The 23,891-nt window shown below is 39.9% G+C and overlaps 1 protein-coding gene across 2 annotated transcripts; it reads right to left on the bottom strand.

Annotated features, from left to right (window-relative positions):
* Nucleotides 1-4,572: 4,572 nt before the first annotated feature.
* Nucleotides 4,573-22,275, bottom strand: GHITM (growth hormone inducible transmembrane protein). Of its 2 annotated transcripts, none has more exons than XM_046027292.1 (9): nt 22,144-22,275; nt 20,598-20,761; nt 19,469-19,568; nt 18,065-18,176; nt 17,556-17,697; nt 14,286-14,394; nt 7,884-8,072; nt 7,276-7,447; nt 4,573-6,018 (listed from the first exon to the last, which is right to left on the bottom strand). In XM_046027292.1, the coding sequence occupies exons 2-9, from the start codon at nt 20,724-20,726 to the stop codon at nt 5,934-5,936; spliced, it is 1,038 nt and encodes a 345-aa protein (XP_045883248.1). In that variant the 5' UTR covers nt 20,727-20,761; nt 22,144-22,275; the 3' UTR covers nt 4,573-5,933. The 2 variants fall into 2 exon arrangements, with proteins under 2 accessions (XP_045883248.1, XP_045883249.1); XM_046027293.1 differs by lacking the exon at nt 22,144-22,275 and adding an exon at nt 21,886-22,087.
* Nucleotides 22,276-23,891: the final 1,616 nt, after the last annotated feature.

Here is a 23,891-nt window from a genome sequence, read left to right as displayed (position 1 = left end):
TGCTGCTCAGAATTAACAGTGAAAATCTTGGCACAGTTTCCAACTTCTTTGTAAATGACTCCTCTATTGAAATGCAGTAGTGAGCGGATCTCCTTCTTTTCTGAGGCACCCAGTATGGTCAGGGAGACCATTTGTGAGCACACACAGTCACAAACACATTTGGTTTGCAAGCAGAGAAGGCTGCGGTCTCAGCAAAGCCACGCAGGATTCCTCCCGATGCTGCACAGAGGGGCTGCCCAAGCACTCCCCCTTCTTACAGAGGCGAGCAGCCCCCTCCAACCCTCAGCCCTGTGCTGGGGTGTGTGGACACCTACATTCCTGTGGGCACTCACAAAACTGCCCCCTTTCTCCGAACTCCCGGAGCAATTAGCCTGGATATGTTTTCGTAGTTTCTAGAAAATGACTTCGCAATTACCTTGGGTCATTATATGCTATTTCTCGTATTTTTTTATTTTATTTTATTTATTTATTTGACAGGGAGAGATCATAAGTAGATAGAGAGGCAGGCAGAGAGAGAGAGAGGGAAGCAGGCTCCCTGCTGAGCAGAGAGCCCGATGCGGGACTCGATCCCAGGACCCTGAGATCATGACCTGAGCCGAAGGCAGCGGCTTAACCCACTGAGCCACCCAGGCGCCCCGCTATTTCTCATATTTTAACTACATGGTACCTAATAGAGGGCTCAATAAGCATTTGTTGCTGTGATCGCTTAAGAACAGTGACTTGTCGGCTGCCTGGGTGGCTCAGTGGGTTAATCCTCTGCCTTTGGCTCAGGTCATGATCTCGGGGTCCTGGGATCAAGCCCAGGGGCTTGTTGGGCTGTCTGCTCAGCGGGGAGCCTGCTTCCCTCTCTCTCTGCCTGCTTGTGATCTCTGTCAAATGAAGAAATAAAATCTTAAAAAAAAAAAAAAAAGTGACTTGTATTTGGGCCCTAAGTTCCCCTATCTGCAGGTAAGGGCTTCTGCCTTCAGCATTCACTGCTCAAAGGCCAGCAGGGCTCGAAGCCTTTGCTCACTATCAATCCCTCCTGGCTGCCACACACTGCCTCTGTCCATCATACGCTGTTTTATAGACTTTCAAGCCAGGCTGTGATGTCGGGGAAGAAAGTTTCTCACTCATCCTTGTTTCTCCCCACAATTGGTGCTGAGTTAATTCCTTCAGAGTAGCAAACTGAACAAACCTGTCAAATCCCTTACTCTCTTTATGAACAGTCAGATCACATCAAACCACTAATGCTTTCCCTCTCAACTTCTACTGGTTCTCCTGTTTGGAATCATTCTCCATTGCTGGGAAATCAGTCCCTTTAACCTCCATGGCGCACATAACTGGGTGGGGCTAGGTTTGTACTGTCTCGCAGAGGATTCCCCTATGAATCATTAGTAAAAGTTCCTACAATAGGGAGCCTGGGTGGCTCAGTCCATTGGGCGTCTGCCTTTGGATCAGGCCATGATCCCAGGGACCTGGATTGAGTCCCACATACAGTTCCCTGCTCTGTGGGGAATCTGCGTTTCCCTCTGCCCCTCTTTCCACTCGGTTCTCTCAATCTCTCTCTCTCAAATAAATAAAATCTTATAAAAAAAAAGTTGCTACAATATGGAAAGATAATCCTTCAGATATCTGTTCTTACAGGACAATGAACTATTAGAAAGGAATAAGCCAACCACTGAAAAATATCGTATTTTTTAAATCCTAAAACTTTACTGATTTTAAGGTAATTTAGTTTTGCAAAAAAACAAACAAAAAACCACCTAGTTTTAGTATCTGAAGAATGGTAATCATGAAGTTAAACACACATTAAAATTAAACACCCATGAAATTGAACACACATTTCAGAAATGAAGTGTGAAAAATACAGCATCTTGGAATTGAGGTAACATGACTAATGAACAAATAAATTAAGAAATATAACACCCTTCCTGTGAAATCATCATATGAACCTTGTTTCACCAAGCTGTGATGCTATGTAAAACCACTCTGGGGCATATGTGTGAATAGTCCAGGTGGACAGGTGATCAGGCAACTTTTACAAAGTGCTCATGGAAAGCAGGTCTTATTTTCAAAAGTTGTTCCTCAAATTGTGTGCTCATCTGTGTGAATGTCAATGTGGTCTTGCTAGAAAGTATCAATTCTCTATTTTAGATCCAGGGAGGTTGCCATACCCCCACCCCCCCAACCTATGAGACTCAGCCCGGTATGAGCGAGGCAGAATGAAATGCTAAGGCAGACAGGAAGAGATTGTGCAACATCCGCCCTCATGTTAACTGGCCAGAAGAGCCCATATAATCCCTCCTCCCCCATCAGACCTCTAATTAATTTCACCTTTGCTTCTGGCACAATATGCTCCTTTTGCAGTTTTCAAGTGTCAGTACTGGGGGAATTTTCTCCAGCTTCCTGAACAGCTTCTTTACAAAAGGCCAAGTCTTCAAGGTCATAGCTTCATCTTTTCCTGAAAAATGGCTTCCATTCTGACTGCTAGCTAAATTGAGTACATTTAGGGAGCACTCCATCTTACTCATTACACGACCTTAAAAAACCCTTTGATTTGTAGCAAGAGGTGACCTCAGCAATTGAGAAAAGGAGTTTCTGGTACTATATATAAGTAGTAGGATCTGGGGAAGTGAAACATGATTACCACTTATTCTTAAGATACTAAGGTCAATCCCCCCTCCCCCACAAAGATTTTATTTTGAGAGAGAGAGTACAGAAGTGGGGTGAGGGGCAGAGGGAGAAGCAGGCTTTTCACTGAGCAGGGAGCCAGATTCGGGGCTCGATCCTGGAACTCTAGGATCATGACACTTAAGCCAAAGGCAGACACGTCACCAACTAAGCCACCCAGGTGCCCCTTTTGATAAACATTAAAATTCTACTGCTCTAGGTATTTTTAGCAAAGTCTCAATCTATTTAATTTGTACAGTGCTTTTGATCCTCAAATAGGATTTCAGCTCTGTGGTATCCGTCAAACTTTCCAAGCATAACTGGCTAAGACAGTCAACTCTACCACTTCTTCCCAGCCCTATGACCTTGTGCAAATACTGAACTTGAGGGCTTCAGCTTAGTCCTTGGCAAGATGGGATTAAGAACCTAGTTCAAAGTAATGTTATGATTTATACAAGACTTAGCACACATTATGCAAATAACTTTATCATTAGCAATTAACAGGGTATCTGGACCCTCCTACCATACTGGAAGGACAAAAATCTCAGGTGTCAGTTTCAAGAACTTGAACGTGGATATACACACCCTCTATGCAGATGAACAATTTTAAGGGAAATGTGCCTGCCTTTCCCTCCCACATTCTAACACTTTAAAGTGCACAGAACACATGTGTCGTGAGCAGACATCAGGCTTCAAGGGACTGGTATTTCTTGCCATCCTTCCCTGTTTTCTGATCCTTCCTCCATCACACTCTGGCCATGAGAAAACACCCTCACTGCCTTTAGTATATGTGCTGCCGAAGCGAGCACCCCTCACTGCCTTTATTATGTGCTGTAACTCTTGCTTAATTTTGGAAGACTTCCTCCTGGCATACTTTGGAAACTCACTGCTGTGCTCTTAGGACACTTGCCCTAATGGACCCTGGCTGTCTCCCCTGGGTTTCGGTGGCATGGTGCCTGCCACATTCATTTTCTGACTGCATGTTCACGAGAGCATTCTAGGCAAACCAAAAGGGCCTTTATTTTTTGTGTGATTATTTTTAAACACATATCTGTTATTCTCTAAAGCTTCAGGTGATGCTTCAGAAAATGAGAAGTAGGTTTTTTTTTGTTTTTTGTTTTTTTTTTTTTGCCTAAAGCCTATCAGTGTGTAGGTCTTCACTCTTCCCTGTGAGTGATGTGAAGAAAAACCCTCAGTGGCATGTTAACAGATTCTAAGAACCAGGGATTTTTTTCATTACCACTTTATATGTTATAATATTTTATTTTATAGTATTCACATTTTATATAATTTACTTTATATACCGAAGTCTTGTCTTAGCAAAGTCAGAAAAAGTGATGTAAAAATATACCAGTCCTTAAATTAACCACCTTGTTTTTCTAAATAAGCTTTTGCCTGTTACCTATTATTGAAATTCTATCATTCTGTTTTGTGTGATACCATCCAAACATAGGGATATAAATTGTGGGTTCTAAAATGACTGAAGACAAAAGGACCTTCAATATCACATTGACATTGTAGTGACTAGAGAAGGGAAAAAATAGAAGTATGGCACTTGGATTTTTCTTAGGACAACTCTCCCCACCGCCCAGCCCCCCCACAAACCAGCAATAGCAGGTAAAACTTACATAGTGCTAAATGTCCACACATTTCACCCTAATCCTATGATGCTGGTTCTGTTACTATCTTCCATTTTACAGATAAGAAAATGGGCAGAGAGAGGTGAAGTAATTTGCCCAAGGTCACCTAAGAAATAGGTGGAAAAGGTGGGGTTCAAATAAAGATAGTCTGGCGGTAGTACCATGGTCATAATCACACTATATTCTACGTACTAGGTCAGGAAGAGAAAACAAATGAAACAAATCCTCTATTCAAACAGAATGCATACGGTTCAGCTGGAAAAATTACAGACCAATCACCAACAGGCTGAAACCTTTATTATTTCAGAAAGAAGCATCCTATGTAATTTGAGGTGGTAAGAATTATTACTTCTGGCTGGATACTGTAATAAATATTTGTCAAAAATACCAGTCATTTCAATAATCATACATACTTAGTTCATTCAATAAGAACTTCCAAAAATAACTCTTCTGTATCAAAACACAAATGTCACAAGAGAGTCAAGTAATGGTATATGCAGGTGAAGGAAAAGTTTGCTGCGGGAAACTCTAACAAAGCATTTTGCCTATTACAGTTTTGACTGACATAGTTCATGAAGAAAGACTAGCTATGTCCTCTTTCTTTTTTTTTTTTAAGTGCTTAGTCTGAGAGGAACAGAAGAAACCAAGTCCTGGGAGCTGGGAGAAAAACTGCTTTCATAATCTTATGTGTGAGCCACAAACAGGCTTTTCTGATAAAAGCTTCAAAGCCTGAAGTGAGATGGGAAAGGCAAGCATGTGTTCTATTAAACATCTCAATAAATATGGACAAAAATTCAGCAATTAGGAACACAGTGTTTGTATATTTGAAAATGCAGGAGTTTTCATGCTTTGAATGCTTTATCCTGAGAAGAATTTAAAGGATATTTTGTTCTATAAGGTTCAAAAATAAAACTTACACATACATAACATGTATCAGGAATCCTCCAAACGATTAACATTCTGGACTGTCCTAGCAATGTCAAACAATGAGAAGCCAAACAAAATTATATGTATGTTGTAAAGACAGCACTGAGAAAGAAAGGAACATCAGGAGAACGAATCACCTGTATTTTTGTTTAATGCTCAATGCTGTTGAAAAGTTCAACAGATCAATGTAAAAACAGCTATGATTTGTTTTTAAATAGCCAAACCCCTCTCAGTAGCTCGGCACCAATTACACAAGTGCTACGTATTCAGAGGACGACTGCAGGTGACTCTTTGCTTCTCTCTGGTCCCTTTACCAAACCTCTACATCACCTCTGCGATGACTTGTAATATTTCTGCATTTCAAAAGATACGCAGCAAAACAGAGTTGTCTAGTTTTCAATCAAATTAATTTTAAAATAAAACAGTTAAATTCTCACAACACAAACTTTAGTTTTCACATTCATTGAAACATTTAAGAATTACTCAACCATGAGCACTAGAAATGTGTGTGCTTATTTGGAAGAGAAATGAATTTATTTTGCAGAAGAAAAACGAGACCAGAAGTATCACATCACCGGAACAACTGAAACATGTTGACAAGTCTTATCTTCTAAACTTCAGTGAAAGCTGCTTGTACGAACTATTTAATGAATACCTGTCCCTATTAAACAAGCAAGATATCTGATGTATAAAGAAGTCAGAAGCTGAGGCATGTCATTTCTTTCTGTTGCTTCCAGTTGCTAGAATACTGGCAACTCGCATAAATATATTTAATGTATCCATGTAGATTCCCAGCATCCTGGAAAAGCAAATTATGGCCAGTTACAGAGGATGTAATTCTATTAACAATGATAAAAACTATTTCTTAATCTAGACAAGCTATTTCTTAATACTGATTACTTGTCATAGGTATATGAAATGGAAATTAAAAAAGAAAAGATGTCAACTAAGGAAGCCATGGACAGAAGTCAAGGTTTTCTGGCAGATTAATCTTTGAAATGTTAAAAGGCAATTTAAAAAATCATTATTCTATCCTCTGACATGTTCTTATGAGTGTAGTATCTTGCAAAAAAAAAAAAAAAAAAAAAATCCCCTGGGTGATAGACAATGAAATAACCGAGCCAAAACCAAAGAAACACCTTCACAAAAATGTGTTAGACAGAAGTCTGGCATTTTTAAATATAATATATCTCCTCAAGGCAACCCCTCTTCCCACCGCCAACCAAAGAAAAGTGTTACAATCCGTGTTAAAGCAGCATTTTAAAAAAACCATTACACTGAATTTCAGTTTCAAGGAAAAAAAAATTACTTCAAAAAATGTGATAGACAACATGAAACTCAAGAAAGCTAAAACAACCTATTTTGGAGAAGAGTCCAAGAAAAGGGAAAAGCATTATTATGTAACAGTTGCACCATAAAGCTAATCCACAAAAACAGGTAAATACTGCCTTAACTGAATACCTAAATATTACTTAGTCGTGATCTAATCAAAAGTTCTGTGGATACTTAGCTACTAAGGAGAGATAAAAAACAGACCAAACAGCAACAGAAATTAAAATGATACAATTTGATAAACCCACTACTGTGGGTAGAATTCAAAAGATACACTGACATCCTAATCACTCCACCTGTAAAGGTGACCTTATTTGGAAACAGGATGTTGCAAATGTAATCAAGATGTCAGTTAAGGTGAGGTTAATACTGCAGTAGGGTGGGCCTCAATCCCAGATGACTGGAGACAGAAGCACAGGAAGAGTGCTGTGAAGACAGAGGCAGAGACTGGGGTAATGTGTCTCCAGGCCAAGGAATACCAAGGCCTGCTGGCCAAAACAAGCAGCTAGAAGAGAGACATGGAACAGAGTCTCTCAGAGACCTCAGAAGGTATCAATCCTGGTGACACCTTGATTTCAGACTTCTTGACTCCAGAACTGCCAGAGTGTCAATCTCCCTTGTTTAACCACTCAGTTTGTAGTCTGTTACAGTAACCCCAGGAAACTAAAATAGCCAGAAAACAAACGTACTATGTAACAAAGGAAAGACATTAAAGACTACTTACGAATTGATGGGATCATATTTTTGAATTCCATATGCTGGTATTATTTCTGCACGCTTGATTACTTTCTGTGTATCATAGAGAAGAAACATACTGAAAAGAACTAATCCACCATAAATTGCCACTGAGTACAAAGTGGCACCAGCCACAGTGGTAGGCGGAAGAAACATAGATCCTGGAAGGGGAAAAAAAAAACTAGCCTCATTTCTATAAGTAATCTATGATGAATGTTACTTAAGACAAAAACAAGCAAACTTCTTTTGATGTACTGCACAGATAAGAAAAGAACTGACTATATGCACTATATAATTTCATGCATTTTCAATTCCAAATCCATTATACTCATTCCTGCAGGTCACTTGCTCACATTACAGAAAGGCTCTTAATCAAGAGTAATTTTCATGTTCTTCAGACTAACTTTTCCATTTTAGATGTATTCGGTAAAACAAAAAATAATAGTTTACCATGATGCCAAATAAGAAAATACACTCTAATCAGTGTCTCCCTTTTAAACTTTTAAAAGTGACTCTTAATAAATTCCCTCCATTAGGATAACTGAGCACCCAACAATGATTTTAGGATATCAAGAGTCTCAAAACACAGCCACTTACCCAGTGAGGATACGAAGACGAGACCCAGGCCCACTCCCAGGGGTGCTCCCATGTTCAGAAACTTCTCACTGGGTGCGCACATGGCCACAGTGGAGAGGCCTCCCACAATGCCTGCTGTATACCACGCAGCTCTGATGAGAAGAGGCCCCCCTAATATCGTCAGTGGAGCCACCACTGCACCCATTATACCTGGAGAAACAGCAAGCAGTTTTTACTAAATGACAACCAAAAAGAAATGCCACTTCTAAGTGAGTATCGTACACCTCACTGTTAAACAACAGGACTACGAAGTCTCTCCCTTATTTAGGTCATACTACCCCTGAATCCTACAATCCAAACTTGCGGCTATCCAAATTCGAAATCACAACAATAACACTATTCTTCCCACCCCCTTAAGGATTTTATTTATTTGAGAGAGAGAGAAAAGAAAGAGAGAATGAGAGAGAGAGAGCACAAGAGGAGAGAGGTCAGTGGGAGAAACAGACACCCTATTGAGCAGGGAGACCGATATGGGACTCAATCCCAGGACTCCAGGATCAGGACCTGAGCTGAAGGCAGTCGCCCAACCAACTGAGGCACCCAGGTGCCCCAATAACACTATTCTTAAACTGTCTCATCTCAGAGTACAAACACTAATCTAGATTTTTAAGTAACTTTATCAAATTCTTCGTATGTCATTACCTGGACGTGAGCCTACAGGTATTCTATGCAACAACATTCATATGTACGAGAATTGAGATGAAAAGCCTTGATATGAATAACTGAAGGTCTTGGCTCCTGCCAAGAGGGAACAAGGTAAAGCGAGGAGAATGCTGTAGGATGCTAATCCTAAAATGCAGCAACTTCAAGGACAGGCACTGAGATGAGAATATCATCTCAGCTTCTGAATAGTAATTTTAGTTGTCAGATCTTTACAAACAAGTTCAGAAAAATTACAGCAAAAGGTATCAATAATTAGCAAACAGAACTCCTTAATTAAAAAAAATTAATTTTAGATAAGGCATTATTTCAGTGGTAAGTAGAGCAAGTTATCGTCCTCTTAAACATTAAATGCCCATAGTTTAACTCATGGAATAGGCACAGCTATTGCCATATATCTCAACACCAGTATCTCTTGTGAGAGTAACATTTCTAGATCAAGTAGGAAGATATAACTAATGATAATGAATGATTAAAAATATATTTTGCTGTAAGAAAGGCACTGGATAAAAATTCCTCTAGACATCTTTACATTTCTGTTAGGAATCCCAACAGTTTTACAACAGACAACAAAATTTTTAGCAAAAAAAAATACTTTTATTTATTTATTTATTTGACAGAGAGAGGGAGAGAGATCACAAGTAGGCAGAGAGGCAGGCAGAGGGGTGGGGGAAAGCAGGCTCCCTGCTGAGCAGAGCCTGATGTGGAGCTCGATCCCAGGACCCTGAGATCATGACCTGAGCTGAAGGCAGAGGCTTCACCCACTGAACCAACCAGGTGCCCCCCAAAATGTATTTTTTTGCATAAGCCAAGAAAACCTTTATTCTCCATCAGGCTCCCAACTTTACTTACCCCAGGTAACTTCCTGTCCTGAAATTTGGATTAAGCCACAGGAAGAGGATGAAAGAGTGTCCTTCTTCCTCCTTTCTCTGTACTGATGTGCCAATTAATTTCTCCAGCTTCTCTTGACCCCGTTAGCTACCAATGGCCAGGGGTAGGACACAGAGCTGGTACCATGGAGCAAGGATGAGTGAGGCCCTGTCCTCCTCATGGCCCTTTCATAGCATCCCCTCCCACCCCATGACACCTGGTCCTCCCCTGGCTCTCCAGGGTCTAGCTTGGTGGTCCTGTTTTCCATGGTCTGTCCCTCCAGTGGCCCTCTCCTGTGTAGGCTGACCCTGTCGAACAGTTTCCCAGTTGGCCTTGACAACGATGGTACAATCCTCTTTCTGTTCTTCATGGCTAGGTTCACTGGAGATTCTATCTCTGGAGCTTTTATCCCTGGGGGATCTGGCCCTTGGGTGGCTTAATCTTCCAAAGATCCTGGCCACCATGCTCTGCCAAGCTCTCATCCTAGACGCCACAGTCCTCTGAGAGGTCCAACTCTCGTGGCCTCACTTTTCGGCAATCAGACTCTATGTGTTCTGGCCCTCTGGGAGACCTGTCCTCACAGAATGTGGGCACCTGAGTCCTGGCCTTTTCACAACAGTAGCCCCTGAGTTAGAGGCCTTTGCGGGGGGGTGATCTGGTCCTCCAGGATTTTCTTGTCAGCTGCAGGAAGGTCCCTCCAAAGGTCTGTTCCACACCATCTGGCTCTTTGGTGAGCCTGTTCTCTAAGGCCTAGTTTTCTGATGGTGTAAGCAGCTGTAGTCCAGCCATCCTGCACCTTTAGCAAAACTTGTAAGGAGGCTGTCAGAGATTTTTCAATGATATTTTCTCATAAAAATCTTAAATGGTAATAGATGTTTGCTACTTAAGGACATATCAATTACAAAACAAGGATAGCTCAACATTATTGTGAATCAAACTGGCATTCATCCAAATGGTACAGCCAGTATGGAAAAGTATGGAGGTTCCTTAAAAAATTAAAACTATAACTACCATATCATTCAACAATCCCACTTCTGGGAATTTAACCAAAAGAACTGAAATCAGGACGTCACAGAGGTGACTGTGCCCCCATGTTCACTGCAGCACTGGTCACAATCTCCAAGATACAAAGATCAAATTGTCCTTTAATGGGTGAATGGATAAAGATGATGTGGTGTATATATAAAACGGAGTAATATTCAGCTATAAAAAAAAATAAACTCTTGCCATTTTTGACAACATGAATGGACCCTGAAGGCATTACACTAAGTGAAATATGAGAAAGAGGGGCGCCTGGGTGGCTCAGAGGGTTAAAGACTCTGCCTTCGGCTCAGGTCATGATCTCAGGGTCTGAGATCGAGCTGGGCTCTCTGCTTAGCAGCAAGCCTGCTCCCCTCCCTCTCTCTCTGCCTGCCTCTCTGCCTACTTCTGATCTCGCTGTCAAATAAATAAATAAATAATCTAAAAAAAATGAGAAAGACAAACATCACATGATCTCAATTGTATTAGGAAACCTAAAAGAAGTAAAATTCAGAGAAACAGAGAAGAGTGGTGGTTACCAGGGGTAGAGGTGTGGGGGAAATGAGGAGATACTGGTCAAAGGGTATAAATTTCCAATTATAAGATGAACAAATATGAAGCCCTAACATACATCATGGTGATTACAGCTAATCCTGCTTCATATACTTGAATGTTGCTAACAGAATACATTTTAAACGTTCTCACCATAAAAAAGTAATAGTAAATGTGGAATGGAGTGTTAGCTAAAGCTTTGGTGGTAATCATTTTGCAATATATAAATGTATTAAATCAACCAGTTACACATCTTAAAACTTATATGGTGCTATGTGTCAATTATATCCTAATAAAGCCGGGAGGAAAAACACAATTAGAATAGTTTTTCCAACGATCATTTCAGTAATTCCTACATAGTATCACTTAATCCTAAGACCGCAGCTGTGTTAACATGATGCTAAACATCTGGGTGAAAAATGAAAATGGAATGTACTGGGAAATTAATACTTGTCAAAAGCCAACTCTGATGTCCCTTTAATACTGTGAGGGACTGCCCTTGGGTCATCCAAACTCTCTGCAAGTCTCATCTCAATCATACCAGTGAAAGAAAGAATAGAGAGAGGGCTGGACTTGAAGAAGTGAGTGTGTCAGTTTTGACTGTGGCACCTGCCAGTGTGACCTCACATAGCCTCTATTTCCTCATCCATGAAATGGAAATGCGAATGCCTGTCTGCATGGCTTAAGATACAGATGAAATGTAAAGCAAAAACTGGGATTCATGCTGTACAGGGAAAGGTCACCATAGCAGGCCTAAGGTCATCTTTAAAAAGACTTGCTTGCAGGGCTGGTCCTTGGCTACTTAAGAACTTGGCACATGAAGCATTCTGTAACTGGCAGGGTTAGACTACTTGTGAAAACAACGTGAGTTATGCTGAAAGCCTGCTTTCCTTCTGAAAATCTGTATCTTGGTAGTTACTAGGAAGGTACTTCTATGATTTGCCCTTAATAAAAACCATCAGCCCTCAGGCATCAAGTCTCTAATGGGCTTCCATCTCACTGTACTTTTCACTTCCTTGATAAGTCCCCTCAAATAGAGCAGGGAGCACTGAAAGCCTGTGGATGAATTTCTCTAGACTCTACCTGTATGTTTTCCCCTTGCAGATGCTATCATGTGTCCTTTTATTGTAATAAACTTTAGCTCTGAGTACAAGTATATGCTTCTTCTGGAAAAGACCTAAATGAATGAATGGGTGGTCTTGAGGGCCCCCTCCAACACATAAAATACTTTGAGTCCAGTAATTTATAGCACATTAAAGGCGTTTTCTAAGCAACCTAGATAGCCCTTATTCTAAACTCAAACTACATAGCTATTTTAATTTAATTCAATAAGCCACTAAGTATTTAATACTTATCAGAGATAAAAACACTGAACCTGTTCTCTCAAGGAAAACAGTGTCCAAAATGGGAAATAGGTGCAGAACTCCATTCTCTGGGTAAGATACTAATGCCAAACTCAGATGGTGAGGATTTTGGTGTTTTAATGCAAGAATACATATACCTTAGAGAAAAAAGTTTTGTACGCTACTATGGTATGTAGTTGTTCTAAAGCAAAATAATCCTTAAATATTTACAGATAGCACTCAGGTATTACATTTCATAGAAGTATATTTATCTTGAGTAATTTTTTTTTTTTCTTAAAAGCAGGTTATTGGTACTAGAAGACAATGGACCACCTCCCTCAATCACAAGGATTTGATCTGGTAAAGCTCCCTGGAGAGTATCTACAGTTGAATAACCTCAGACCTAACAGAAGAGACTTGCCAAACTGAGGTTGTCAAGTCATGCTGTCTCATATTTACCAAAACAAAGACAGCACAGGAAGAATGTAAATGACACAGTTCACGCCAGAAATTTTTCATATTGGAAGCCAAATATCTAATTTCCATTTACTGACCCAGGTTAGAAACATTTCACAGTCTGTTTCCCTGGAAGTTTCAGGAAACTGCTTATAAAATTTGTCTTGTTTTATTTAAGTGAATAAATGAATAAAAAGCAGAAACAGATCCATAAAGACAGAGAGCAAACTGATGTGTGCCGAGGTGGCAGGGTATGCAAATGGGTGAAGGGGAGTGGGAGATACAAGCTTCCAGTTATGCAATGAAGTCACAGGAGCAAAAGGCACAGCGCAGGGAACACAATCAGTGATACTGCAGTAGTGCTGTGTGGTGACAGATGGAAGCTACTTGTGGGGAGTAGCAAAACTTATAGAGAAACTGAATCACTATGTTGTACACCTGCAGCCACTGTAACAGTGTCAGCTATACTCAAATTAAAAAAAAAAAAAAATGGAGGGGCGCCTGGGTGGCTCAGTGGGTTAAAGCCTCTGCCTTCGGCTCGGGTCGTGATCCCGGAGTCCTGGGATCGAGCCCCGCATCAGGCTCTCTGCTCTGCAGGGAGCCTGCTTCCTCCTCTCTCTCTGCCTGCCTCTCTGCCTAGTTGTGATTTCTGTCAAATAAATAAAAAATATTAAAAAAAAATGGAAAAAAACCCACAAAATATGTCTTGTTTTGTGGTACAGAACATGTATCTAAGTACTTTTGTTTCTGGGTCTAGCTGCCTCTCTGTTCAACCCACAGACAGACTATCCTGGGATACCTGAGAAGGAAAACACTTTATCTGAAGTATTTGTGTCTCCACAATCAAGGGAAGAATCACAACATACACCTACTAAAGGATATTAAAACTGTCCTACAATACCAAAGGTGTGTAGCCTTTGCCCTGTTCACAGTAACTCTGTGCTAAACCTATCTAAATAATGACTGAGTTAACCATATCAGACACAAACGTGCATTTCCAAAGATCTTTTTTACTGGGTTCTTTCTTCCAATGCTCCACTGCGAAATCCTCTACTCCTATTCTTTCATGTGTCTTACCTCCTCCTTTTCTTCTCCACCCTCATTTTAAAAATTTTCTAAAAATACATAAGAACAATTCTCAGGTAATGTGTACCAGGTTTGAAACCCTCCCAGAAGCAGACAAAATACATAAAGGAAATCTCTGCATATATACTAGACTGCCACAGGAGGCCAAATGTAATACTGGGGATGCCCATGGTCTAAGCAGCAGAATCATTAACTTTTCAGAGAAGATGTCTGACAATAAACAACTACTAGTAAGTATAAAAGAACTATTAAGTGTTTTCTAAACACAAGGTTTTATTAAATTATACACAAGTCATTTACAATTGTGAAGAGCTACCAAAAAAAAAAAAAAGAAGTAATGAAGGTTGTTAAGTAAAAATTTAAAATTAGAACATACCAGAATGCAGTAACCAAGCAAGATGCTTTGGGCCTGGGCTCTGGTCATATGATATTGATTGCACCATCATTCCAGCTCCAATCATGGCTGCAAAGGTTGCACCAATCGTCTAAAAGACACATTATTACTGAGAAAAATCAATCTGTATACAACAACCAAGTAGAAACCTACAAGTTCCCAGTTCAGCTAGTCCCTCCAAAACACCCCACTTAAAGATTAAGGATAGTGAACGGATCCTAGCAGGAGGCAAGAGTGCCCCCTACTGTCACACGAAGTTTTGCAGACACCTTCAAGTGAGTTGAACTTTGACTGACACCATCTTTTTAAAATTTTATTTTTGCTAGACAGAGAGGTCTAACAAACCTCTTTAAGGATCCCAAAATAGAGGTGCCTGGGTGGTTCAGTTGGTTAAGCATCTGACTCTAGGTTTTGGCTCAGGTCATGATCTCAGCGTCATTGAGATGGAGCCCCATGTCTGGCTCTGAGCTCAGCATGGAGTCAGCTTTGGATTCTCTCTCTGCCCCAGCTACCCCAGTACTCCCAGCCACCGCCCACCCCCCCCCCACCTCCTCAGGCACACATGCTCCATCACACTTATTCTCTCAATAAATAAATCTTGAGAGTGCATGAGTAGTTCAGCTGGTTAAGCATCTGGCTTCAGCTCAGATCATGATTTCACATCCTGGGATTGAGTCCCACATCTCGTTCTCTGCTGAGCAGTGAGTCTGCTTGTCCCTTTGCCCCCCACCCCCAACACTCATTCTCTCTCAAATAAAATCTTTAAATAAATAAATCTTAAAAAATAAGAATTCCAAAATAATTTTTATTTTTGTATAGCACAGACAGCATTTTAAAAAATTAATCATGATACACCAATTAGAACATATACATAATAGTACATTGTCTTGAATTCCATCATATGCTAAATAAAAACCTAAAAAACTGAAGCACATGGAAAATAGAGGAGAGAGTTAAGATTCTACTTATCTATCCTCTTAGTTTTCTGGTTGACTTGGTCTTCCATCCCTTTTCTTTGCCTTAGATTGTCATATTAGTTTTAACACTTAAATATTCCTTGTGCATATAAAAAAGAAATGCACACAATAGAAAAAGATGATACTGAACCTTTAAGAAACATGAAGCAGGAACTGCACACCTGCAGCTGTTGGATAAAATGGCAGATATTCTGTAGCCCCATTATTCAAAGATCAATTTATTTCCTCTGTATTACCTGTCTGACCCACGGCATGAGAATGTTCAACCACTGATGTAAAGTACAGCTGTTTTTTCTCCCATTAATATAAATAAGCACACTGGGTTCTACTTAATCATTTTTTAATGAAAAAATAATTACTAAAAACAACTTCATACATTACTTCATACTTCATTGAAATGTAAGGCATTTTCAGGATATTTACCACAATTATATTTTTTTCTTTAAGGTCCTTCTATGACCCAACTGCATTTTTTGCTTTTTACCTTTCCATACTCTGCACACTCCAGCTACACTGAAATGGTGGAGATGCAAACACGCCCCCATCTCATTCCTCTTTAATTCTATTCATTTTGCCTAAGAAATCCTCTTTTCTATCTGGCTGACTTATCCAAGGGTTACCTTCTCTCATGGGAAGTTTTTCTGGGAGGGACACTGACTGCCACAAGCCTCTTCTCTGTTCCAAAATCACTTGGTACTAACTTTGACCTTATTTGTATGTCTGTCACCCTTCAAAAGCTTCATCTTCATCTCTGTAGCAGCTGCCTCGCTTTCCAAACTATTTTATTTAAGGAGCCCTAACAGCAGGTGAGAGTCATCTTCTGCCCACAGGAAGCTGAGAATATGGCACAAAACTTCTTTGAAGTCTTACTTCAGGGATCGAACTCTTCTGTATATTTTAATTTTTCTCTTGCAGCCATGGTGTTTTGTTAAAAAGCCCTGTTTTATATTATCTACCTGATAAAAACTTACATTCCTGGTGAGAATACATCGTGCTTATTCTGTGCCCTCATGAACTTCTGGGTTAGGAGATTCCTAACACCCATCTGAATTACACTGAGTGTCCAAATGGCCAAGCTATCCTAAATGGTTCTCCTTTGGAAAGTGCAGTGGAAATATTATGGTTTTGGAAGATGGACGGAAGTTAGTTACATCTGGTTAGCGATGGGAAATCTGTATGATACAAACTCTCCCATCCCCCATTCCCTTCTAGTCTCAAATTCATAGCCACATTCTTACAATTCTTCATTTCACAGATTTTACAAAACCGTGGTTGGTATACTCGCTTCTCGTGTCTTCCATCTGAGTTCTTAAAAAAATTTTTTTGCTGTTTCAATATTTGCCATGGCCTCTGACTACGTGGGTACTCTCCTCAGTGTGGCAATTGAACATTCTCTTCCTATTTGTGTCTTCTTCACACTCTAGACCTCAAATACTCCAACTTCATTCTTGACACTACTGTGAAGCCAGTTTTACCTCAAAGTCTTTTTTTTTTTTTTTTTTAAGGTTTTTATTTATTTGAGAGAGAGTGAGCAAGAAGCAGACTTCCCACTGAGCAGGGAGGCCAATGTGGAGCTAGATCCCAGGACCCTCAGATTATGTGTGAAGCCAGTTTTAATGACTACCCCTCCTCCTCTACTCAAGCTGTTCTGCATAAAAAATGCCGGCCTCCAACCGTTCTGATGCAGTAATGTCTCTTGCATAGAACATCACTACTAGTCTAAGACAAAAACAGTCTTTCAACTTGTTTTACATTTTCTAATTCCTATTGCACATCCTTTACCACTTACTCAAGCTCATTTCTTCAACCAGACAGTAGAAAAATAGCTATCACTTTTGAATTTTTTTTTAATCTAGCAAAATAACAAAAGCTCAAGAAACACAGAATCTAAAACCTTACACAGGGTCAAGAGAGCTCAGTGTGTTAGCAACAAATATTTTCCACTGATGATTTTGCATTTATTGCTGGCCTCCCATTAACTAAACTCTGTAAAACACAGGCTATTTGATCTCTACTCCCAGGTGAGCTGGATATTCCTTGTAAAGTTTGATTTTCAACCCCTTTGCCACTATTTAAATACAATACTCAACAAAGAATAATCTGTGATTTACCTCAGAATATAATTTCTATGTTATCTCAGTTGCCCTATTAATTCACACATCTGAACAACTGTTCAATATAGTAAGGGATTCCCTTCCATTTAATACCTCCCCCCTCAATATTTTTGGTCTAATCATTTGATATTTAGTGAAAAAGGAAAACAAATCTGACTTACCACCCAAGAGCCTCTCATCATGAAGTTCATGAGAACAGGAGTTCTGCTCACTGCCAGGGCGGACAAAGCTGTTAAACCAATACTTCCTGCTAAATACATATAGGTAGAATGAATTCTATCCTTCACATACTGAGGCCAAATTCTGTAAGAAACACAGCATGGTTAATTTACAGAAATGTGGATATAAATTTTGGTTAAATCACTCATAGTTGGGAAATACCAATTTATTTCGCTAGTCTTATTTATCATGGAAATGACAGATATATTGGAGTTATAAAATTAAATGATACAAAACATAGGTACTTGGCACATATACAAAGCAACACATTTTCTCCTTCCTTAAACACATATAACCTTAGCAAAAGACTTAAGTTTGAACAGATGCTAAGAGATTTTCTATGCAAGTGTATTTCTATAGTTAGAAGTTTATTCCAAAAGTGGCAAAAGAGAAGGATGAAAACAAAACTGGAGCCTTGAAGGTCAGAAATGTTTGGAAATGATTTACTTACACAGCCTTTTCAATAGCTCCAATCTCATTAGACATTCCTAAGCCATAGTAGCACAATGCTCCAAGACCAACAGCAGCCCCTCCAGCAATAAACCATCTTCCCATCTGATCAACTGGAGAACACAGGGGGAAATGCACATTAATAAAGTCATGTCTTGACTAAATTAAAAATGCTAATGGTAAGCCCTTTCTAATATTTGTATGGGGAAAATCTATATACCATAGTCCTTTATAACAGCCATAATTAGAACATACGGGGATATAAGTGGCTTCAAAATTAGGGGACCAGTAAACAAGGGCACTGCTGAAACATAGGTGTAATAATACAAAAAGGATCAGAATTGATTAGCCTCTAATTTCACTCTGAAGAAATTTAAGGAGGCAGTGTATCTGTAGACATGGGGATACTTCTCTAAAACATACTATTTCATTCGTAAGAATCTGGGCTATGTTCTCATGCTCTTAGAAAGAAAATGATGAGAAAGAAATGTTAATAGTCATACCAGTGTATAAAATGCCATTAACTGTCAAATAAATAAAATCTTAGAAAAAATAAAATAAGGTGCCATTAACAAAGATGATGCTTGATGTAGACAAAGAAAAAAAGGAACCAAGGATGTAATCAGTGTTTATGAAGCACAATCAAGGGAGAGGGTGCCCTGAAGAAGAGCAGGTGAAACAAATAACTGGCCAACTCTTATCTGGCTGCACCTCACTCCTTTTAGTTCGAATCTGTTCACTCAGAGTATTACTAAGCTATAGCTTTATGATTCATGTAATTTATTTTTTAGAGCAAACTTATTAATCAGGAAGAACTGTCCAGATGGATACGGATTACAGCTCTTTTCCATTACAATATATTAACACTTTGTAAGGTCGTTAGCCAGCAAGTGTTCTATGAATAGATTTGGGTAGATTAACAATCTAAACTTGCAAAGCTGAAATTCAAACAAACTTCATTAAGGTATTGTTTCCAGGGAGGCCATATATGAACAACCAATTATGAGGACTCTTACTGAAGAGCTAGGCTTTCATTAATATCCGTTTTAGTGATTTTTTCTCTTGACCTAAAACATAACATAACTATATGCTTGAATTAAGAGTTCATGCAACTTCAACTGAACTTCCTTAACAGATTGTACCTTTTATATTTTATATTAACTATTAATCCTTTTTTTTTTAAATGGTAAAAGTAAATTTTCTCTAGAAGAAATATGATTGGGAACCAATGAAACCAGTGTGAAGTATCAACCTTTTCTGGGTCATGAGTTCCTGAAGAATGACTGCCTTTCTTCCCAGAAAACAGTCACATATATAAGCTTGCACACATTTTTAAAAGGCTGTTCATGGACTCCTTAAAACATTTTCACATACTCTAGTTCAAAAACTGAAGATTACTGCCTACTTTTAAGTATTTTTTCCACTGATGGTTCCATTGCTGCCTCCTTAAGTTCTTGACCAGTTTTCCCGCGCCGGATCCCAACTCTTGTCTTGGTAGCATATTGCTGATATACATGAAAACAAAGACAATTGATACATAAAGCAAAACAGAATGTTATTAATAAAAGACAATTATATCTCATTACACTAGAAAACTCTATATAACTTGGTACTTTCTATGTATGTAGTTTCATTATAAAGATCTGTTAGCCAATCTAAAAAATTAAATGCAGACCCTACCTGGGGTCTATCTTTGAAGTGATTCACTTAAATTTTTAGTTTACAACTTAACTTCTTAAAGTTTCAAGAATAATTATTTCATAAACTACAGATTTATATTTCCAGAATCATATTTTAAACACTAGCTTTTAAAAACACGCATGCATTAAGTATTAGCTACCTTTTTTTTTCATCTGGGAAATGGGCTCAAGAAAGTTACCTTTCCTTAACATAAAGTCAAAGGGAGGGATGATTATTACTTTTTTTTTTAAGCTCTTTTTCAACAGCAGAACAGTTAATTCAAGAGGAAAACAGTTGTCTCTTTTAGCTTATATATATTTCCTTATCTACCTCACATTTCGAAATTTATACTTCTAATTTGCATTCTGGAGAAACCTATTAGAAAAGAAAAAAAAGGAAAGAAAAAGAAAATCTCTAACCTGATGGATTTTACCACTCTTTACTCAAGAGTTGAAATGACATTATTAATAAGCTACTGACGAAATGTTAATATTCCTGCGTTCTTAAGCTTTTGACTACAGGCTCCACGATCTCCTTGTTGTACCATGCAGCCCTCAATCTCACACAATCACTGTAAATTCTCTGAATGAAACTCTAAAAGCTGTAGGTAAAGAGAAAGTTATAGCAGCTCTTTCTGTCTTTCATATGTGATAAGGAGGAACACAATGACACAAAACTAATGGGGAGTAAGAGCTGATATGGGACATTATCAGGGCTAAGTGTTTCAGTAAATCACTAATGGTAGAACAGGGAGCTTCATACAGTTTAAAGAAAAAAAAAAAAAAAAAAAAAAAGGAAAGAGTCCCGGTGCACAAAGAGATGGACATACTATTAAGATATCAGATTATCTTTACCCGGTTGGGTGTTAAGAGCCATTGATTCTTCGTGATGGAATTCTTCGCAATAGGGGAGGCCTTGGTGAAAGCTGGTTGGAAGACCCTGGAAGGGAGTGTCCGGAGACACACAAATCTTGCGGCCAGCATGGTGGTGCACCAGGTTACCAAGCAGATCTGAAATGCTAGTTCGAGACACAAACAAAAAATAACCCATCAACCAACTAAGGGAATGGCACAGAAAAGATGCAGAGACACAGAAGGGCCGGCCAATCACGTTTTAGTAGAGAAATGGAGTAGGGACCTTTTAAAATTTAATGATGAATTGTCAGCTTATTCCTTGTTATTTCAAGAAATCCACCCCCACAGAACCCAATTTGGGATGATCACCAAAACAGAATTAAATCCCAGCTTGAACAATACGGTGTATGACTTGTCTGTGCAGATGTTAATATCTTAATACAACTGCAGTGTGTGTGATGGCTTTTATAAATGTGGTTTTAAGCATTCAATGGGAAAATTTAAAACAAGACTGTATAACTTTTGAGCAGAAGAAAAATGTCATCCAAGGAAGAGATTAATAACTCTTCAAGGTCATGCTGCACTGTAAGGTTTCACAACATCAACAGTAATCAAACATTCAAGTTTCTGCTAAACATGCCAAATATTACTTCCCTCAAAATGTGACAAAAATACTCAAGGTACTGAAACCACCTGGGATGCATCTTAAAATGTAGATGCTGGGTCTTAACTCTGGTCCTAATGATTTACTAGGAACGGGACCCACGAATGTTTTACCTAGCATTCCCCAAAGCTAAGAATCTTTGCTAAAAAAAACCTAACCCAGCGTACTTTCAGCTCTGCCACTGAATCTATACTGGGTGTACAACACTGAGAAAGTACCGAGACCTTCTACAACTTTCACGCCATTACATCATCTCAGTCTGTGACGGTTTACCTCCTACAGTAGTCAACACACTGACCCGGAACGAGGCCTCATTGAGTGGCCTGCATGTCGCTCAACAGAACTAAATGCAAATCTGCCCACAGTGGCCTCGTGAGTGTCTGCCCTCCGAGATTCAGGTGCGTTAGCTATAAAATGGATGAAGTATGACCGAGCCCAGACGCCTGGTCCCCCGAGAAAGTTCACCCAGTTCTCCGAACTCGGTTGAAAACTCGGCAGCAAGCCTCCAGTCTCCCAAAGTCAACGCATAGCCCTACAACACCCTCGCCTATAACACCCCACTCCCGCACCCCCTTCTCTGAAAGGGCGGCGGCTGTGCGGCTCAGCCGCTGGGTGATTCAGCACCTCTGCCCGAGGGAAAAGAGGACAGCAGGGACGAGCCCCTGCCCGCCAGCCCAGGCCCCGCCGCCGCCGCCGCCTCCTTTCACCAGGTCACCCGCAGAACGATCACCCTAACGAGCCGCCAAGCTGTGGCACCGCCAGGCTGTGACGCAGCCAGCAGCGACGCGGCCTTCTGGCCATCTCAGATGCACCCAACGGCCCCACGAAACCGGTCGTCAGGGCAGCGGATCTCCGGTACTAGCAGACCCGGAGCAGCCATACCTCGGTCCCCGGTCACCTCAACCGCACAATTCCCCTTCCGGACCGGCGAAACGCAAAAGCGTACACCTCTCTGGACCTCCGCCCGCTCCTTACTGCCTCTGCGCGCGCAGTTTCCTCTACTCACTGAGTGACGCAACATCCGGAGAATCGCCAAACACTAGGGTCACCCAATCATGAGCAGATCTCTGACGGAAGGGCTGTTACGGTAGGCAGGTGGGGTTCCGGGCTAGAGGGGCGGGGCCAGTAATGAATTGTCAGAAGCGTCATAGTCGGAGTCCATTTTGGGTGTGTGCAGCGAAGGCATTTCAACCATGTTAGGTATGGGTAGCGGAGCTAGTCTTCTTTTTTGTCCCAGCAGTTTCACTACTGGCAATTAACAAAAACGTAAAACTTGAAAAAGAATATTAAATGTGTGAGAACTAAAAATTTTTCCGTTGCTTCTTTATTTTCCTCATGTTGCTTTTTTCTCCTTCTCAAGAATGTTTTGCGAGATGGATAGTGTGCCAAACGTGGTAGTTTCAGAGTGGAGCCAGTCCGTTTCTTGGGTCTGACGCCTAAGGCAGGCTCATGAAATCTAGGAAAGGGTCTAAATCACACAAGGTCACCGACCGGATTTTAGCAGGGTTTCCCCCATTGCTCTGATCTTCCACGAAACATTTTCAGGCTTTGGTGTGTACTTGTATTACAAGCATGATACAACAGCCTCTGCTTCTTTCTTTGTCCTGAGGACTGTGAAGATGTTTTCATTACACATAATTTATAAAGTGAAAAGCCATGTCTCGGCTACACGACGTTTTGTTTTGTTTTTCTTTCACTATCTTTTTATCCATTACACAAATATTTGCTGAGTCTCACTTTGTACCAAACACTGAACTAGGGATGTATACAAATGAATAAAACTCAACCAATTCTGTTGTTTGGACAAAACAAAGTCCTTGCCCTTACTGTGTTGACTTTCTGGTGGAGACAAAAAATAGACAAAACGTTTGGTGGTGATAAGTTCTATGGAGAAAAATAAGCTGCATAAAGCCTTAGAGGGATGCTATTTTAGATAAGATGATTAACAACATGTAAAATTCATGAGCCTTATCTCCTCAGTTATTGTTAATTGTGATTTATGATAATCCTCTAACCATGTAAATCTTGACAAACATAAAGGTTTACATTTTATGTAGATAATAAAACAGTTTGGCAGCTCACAATTTTTATTTCTTTACTTTGAAAATGGCAGGAAAACACTGTAGAGAAGCTGTCACTTAAGATAGTGAACAGGTCAAGCAAGATCAATTTAATCTTTAGATCTTCACCCAATTTCATTAGCTAGCAAATGGATTCTTTGTTTAGCTACCTTAGTGGTTTTTTTTTTTTCTTCTCCCTACAGCTTCTGTTATCAGCAAAGAGAAGGGATTCACAACACAGTACCTGAATAAACAATATGCCTTTTTAAGTGATTTGTAGGAGTCTTTATTTTATTTTATTTATTTGAGAGAGAGAAAGGAAAGAGAGTCAGCACAAACAGGGGTAGGGGCAGAGGGAGAGGGAGAAGCAGGCTCCCTGCTGAACAGGGACCCTGACCTGCTCCTTTCCAGCATGCGGGATCATGACCTGAGCAGAAGGCAGATGCTTAACCAACTGAGCCACCCAGGCGATTTATAAGATTCTTTTTTTTTTTTTTAAAGATTTTATTTATTTATCTGACAGACAGAGATCACAAGTAGGCAGAGAGACAGAGAGAGGAGGAAGTAGGC

This window comes from Meles meles, chromosome 13 (genome assembly GCF_922984935.1).
Source record: "Meles meles chromosome 13, mMelMel3.1 paternal haplotype, whole genome shotgun sequence".
Taxonomy (NCBI): Eukaryota; Metazoa; Chordata; class Mammalia; order Carnivora; family Mustelidae; genus Meles; species Meles meles.
Note: the sequence above shows the minus strand (reverse complement) of the source record. Positions and strands in the feature narration are given on the sequence as shown.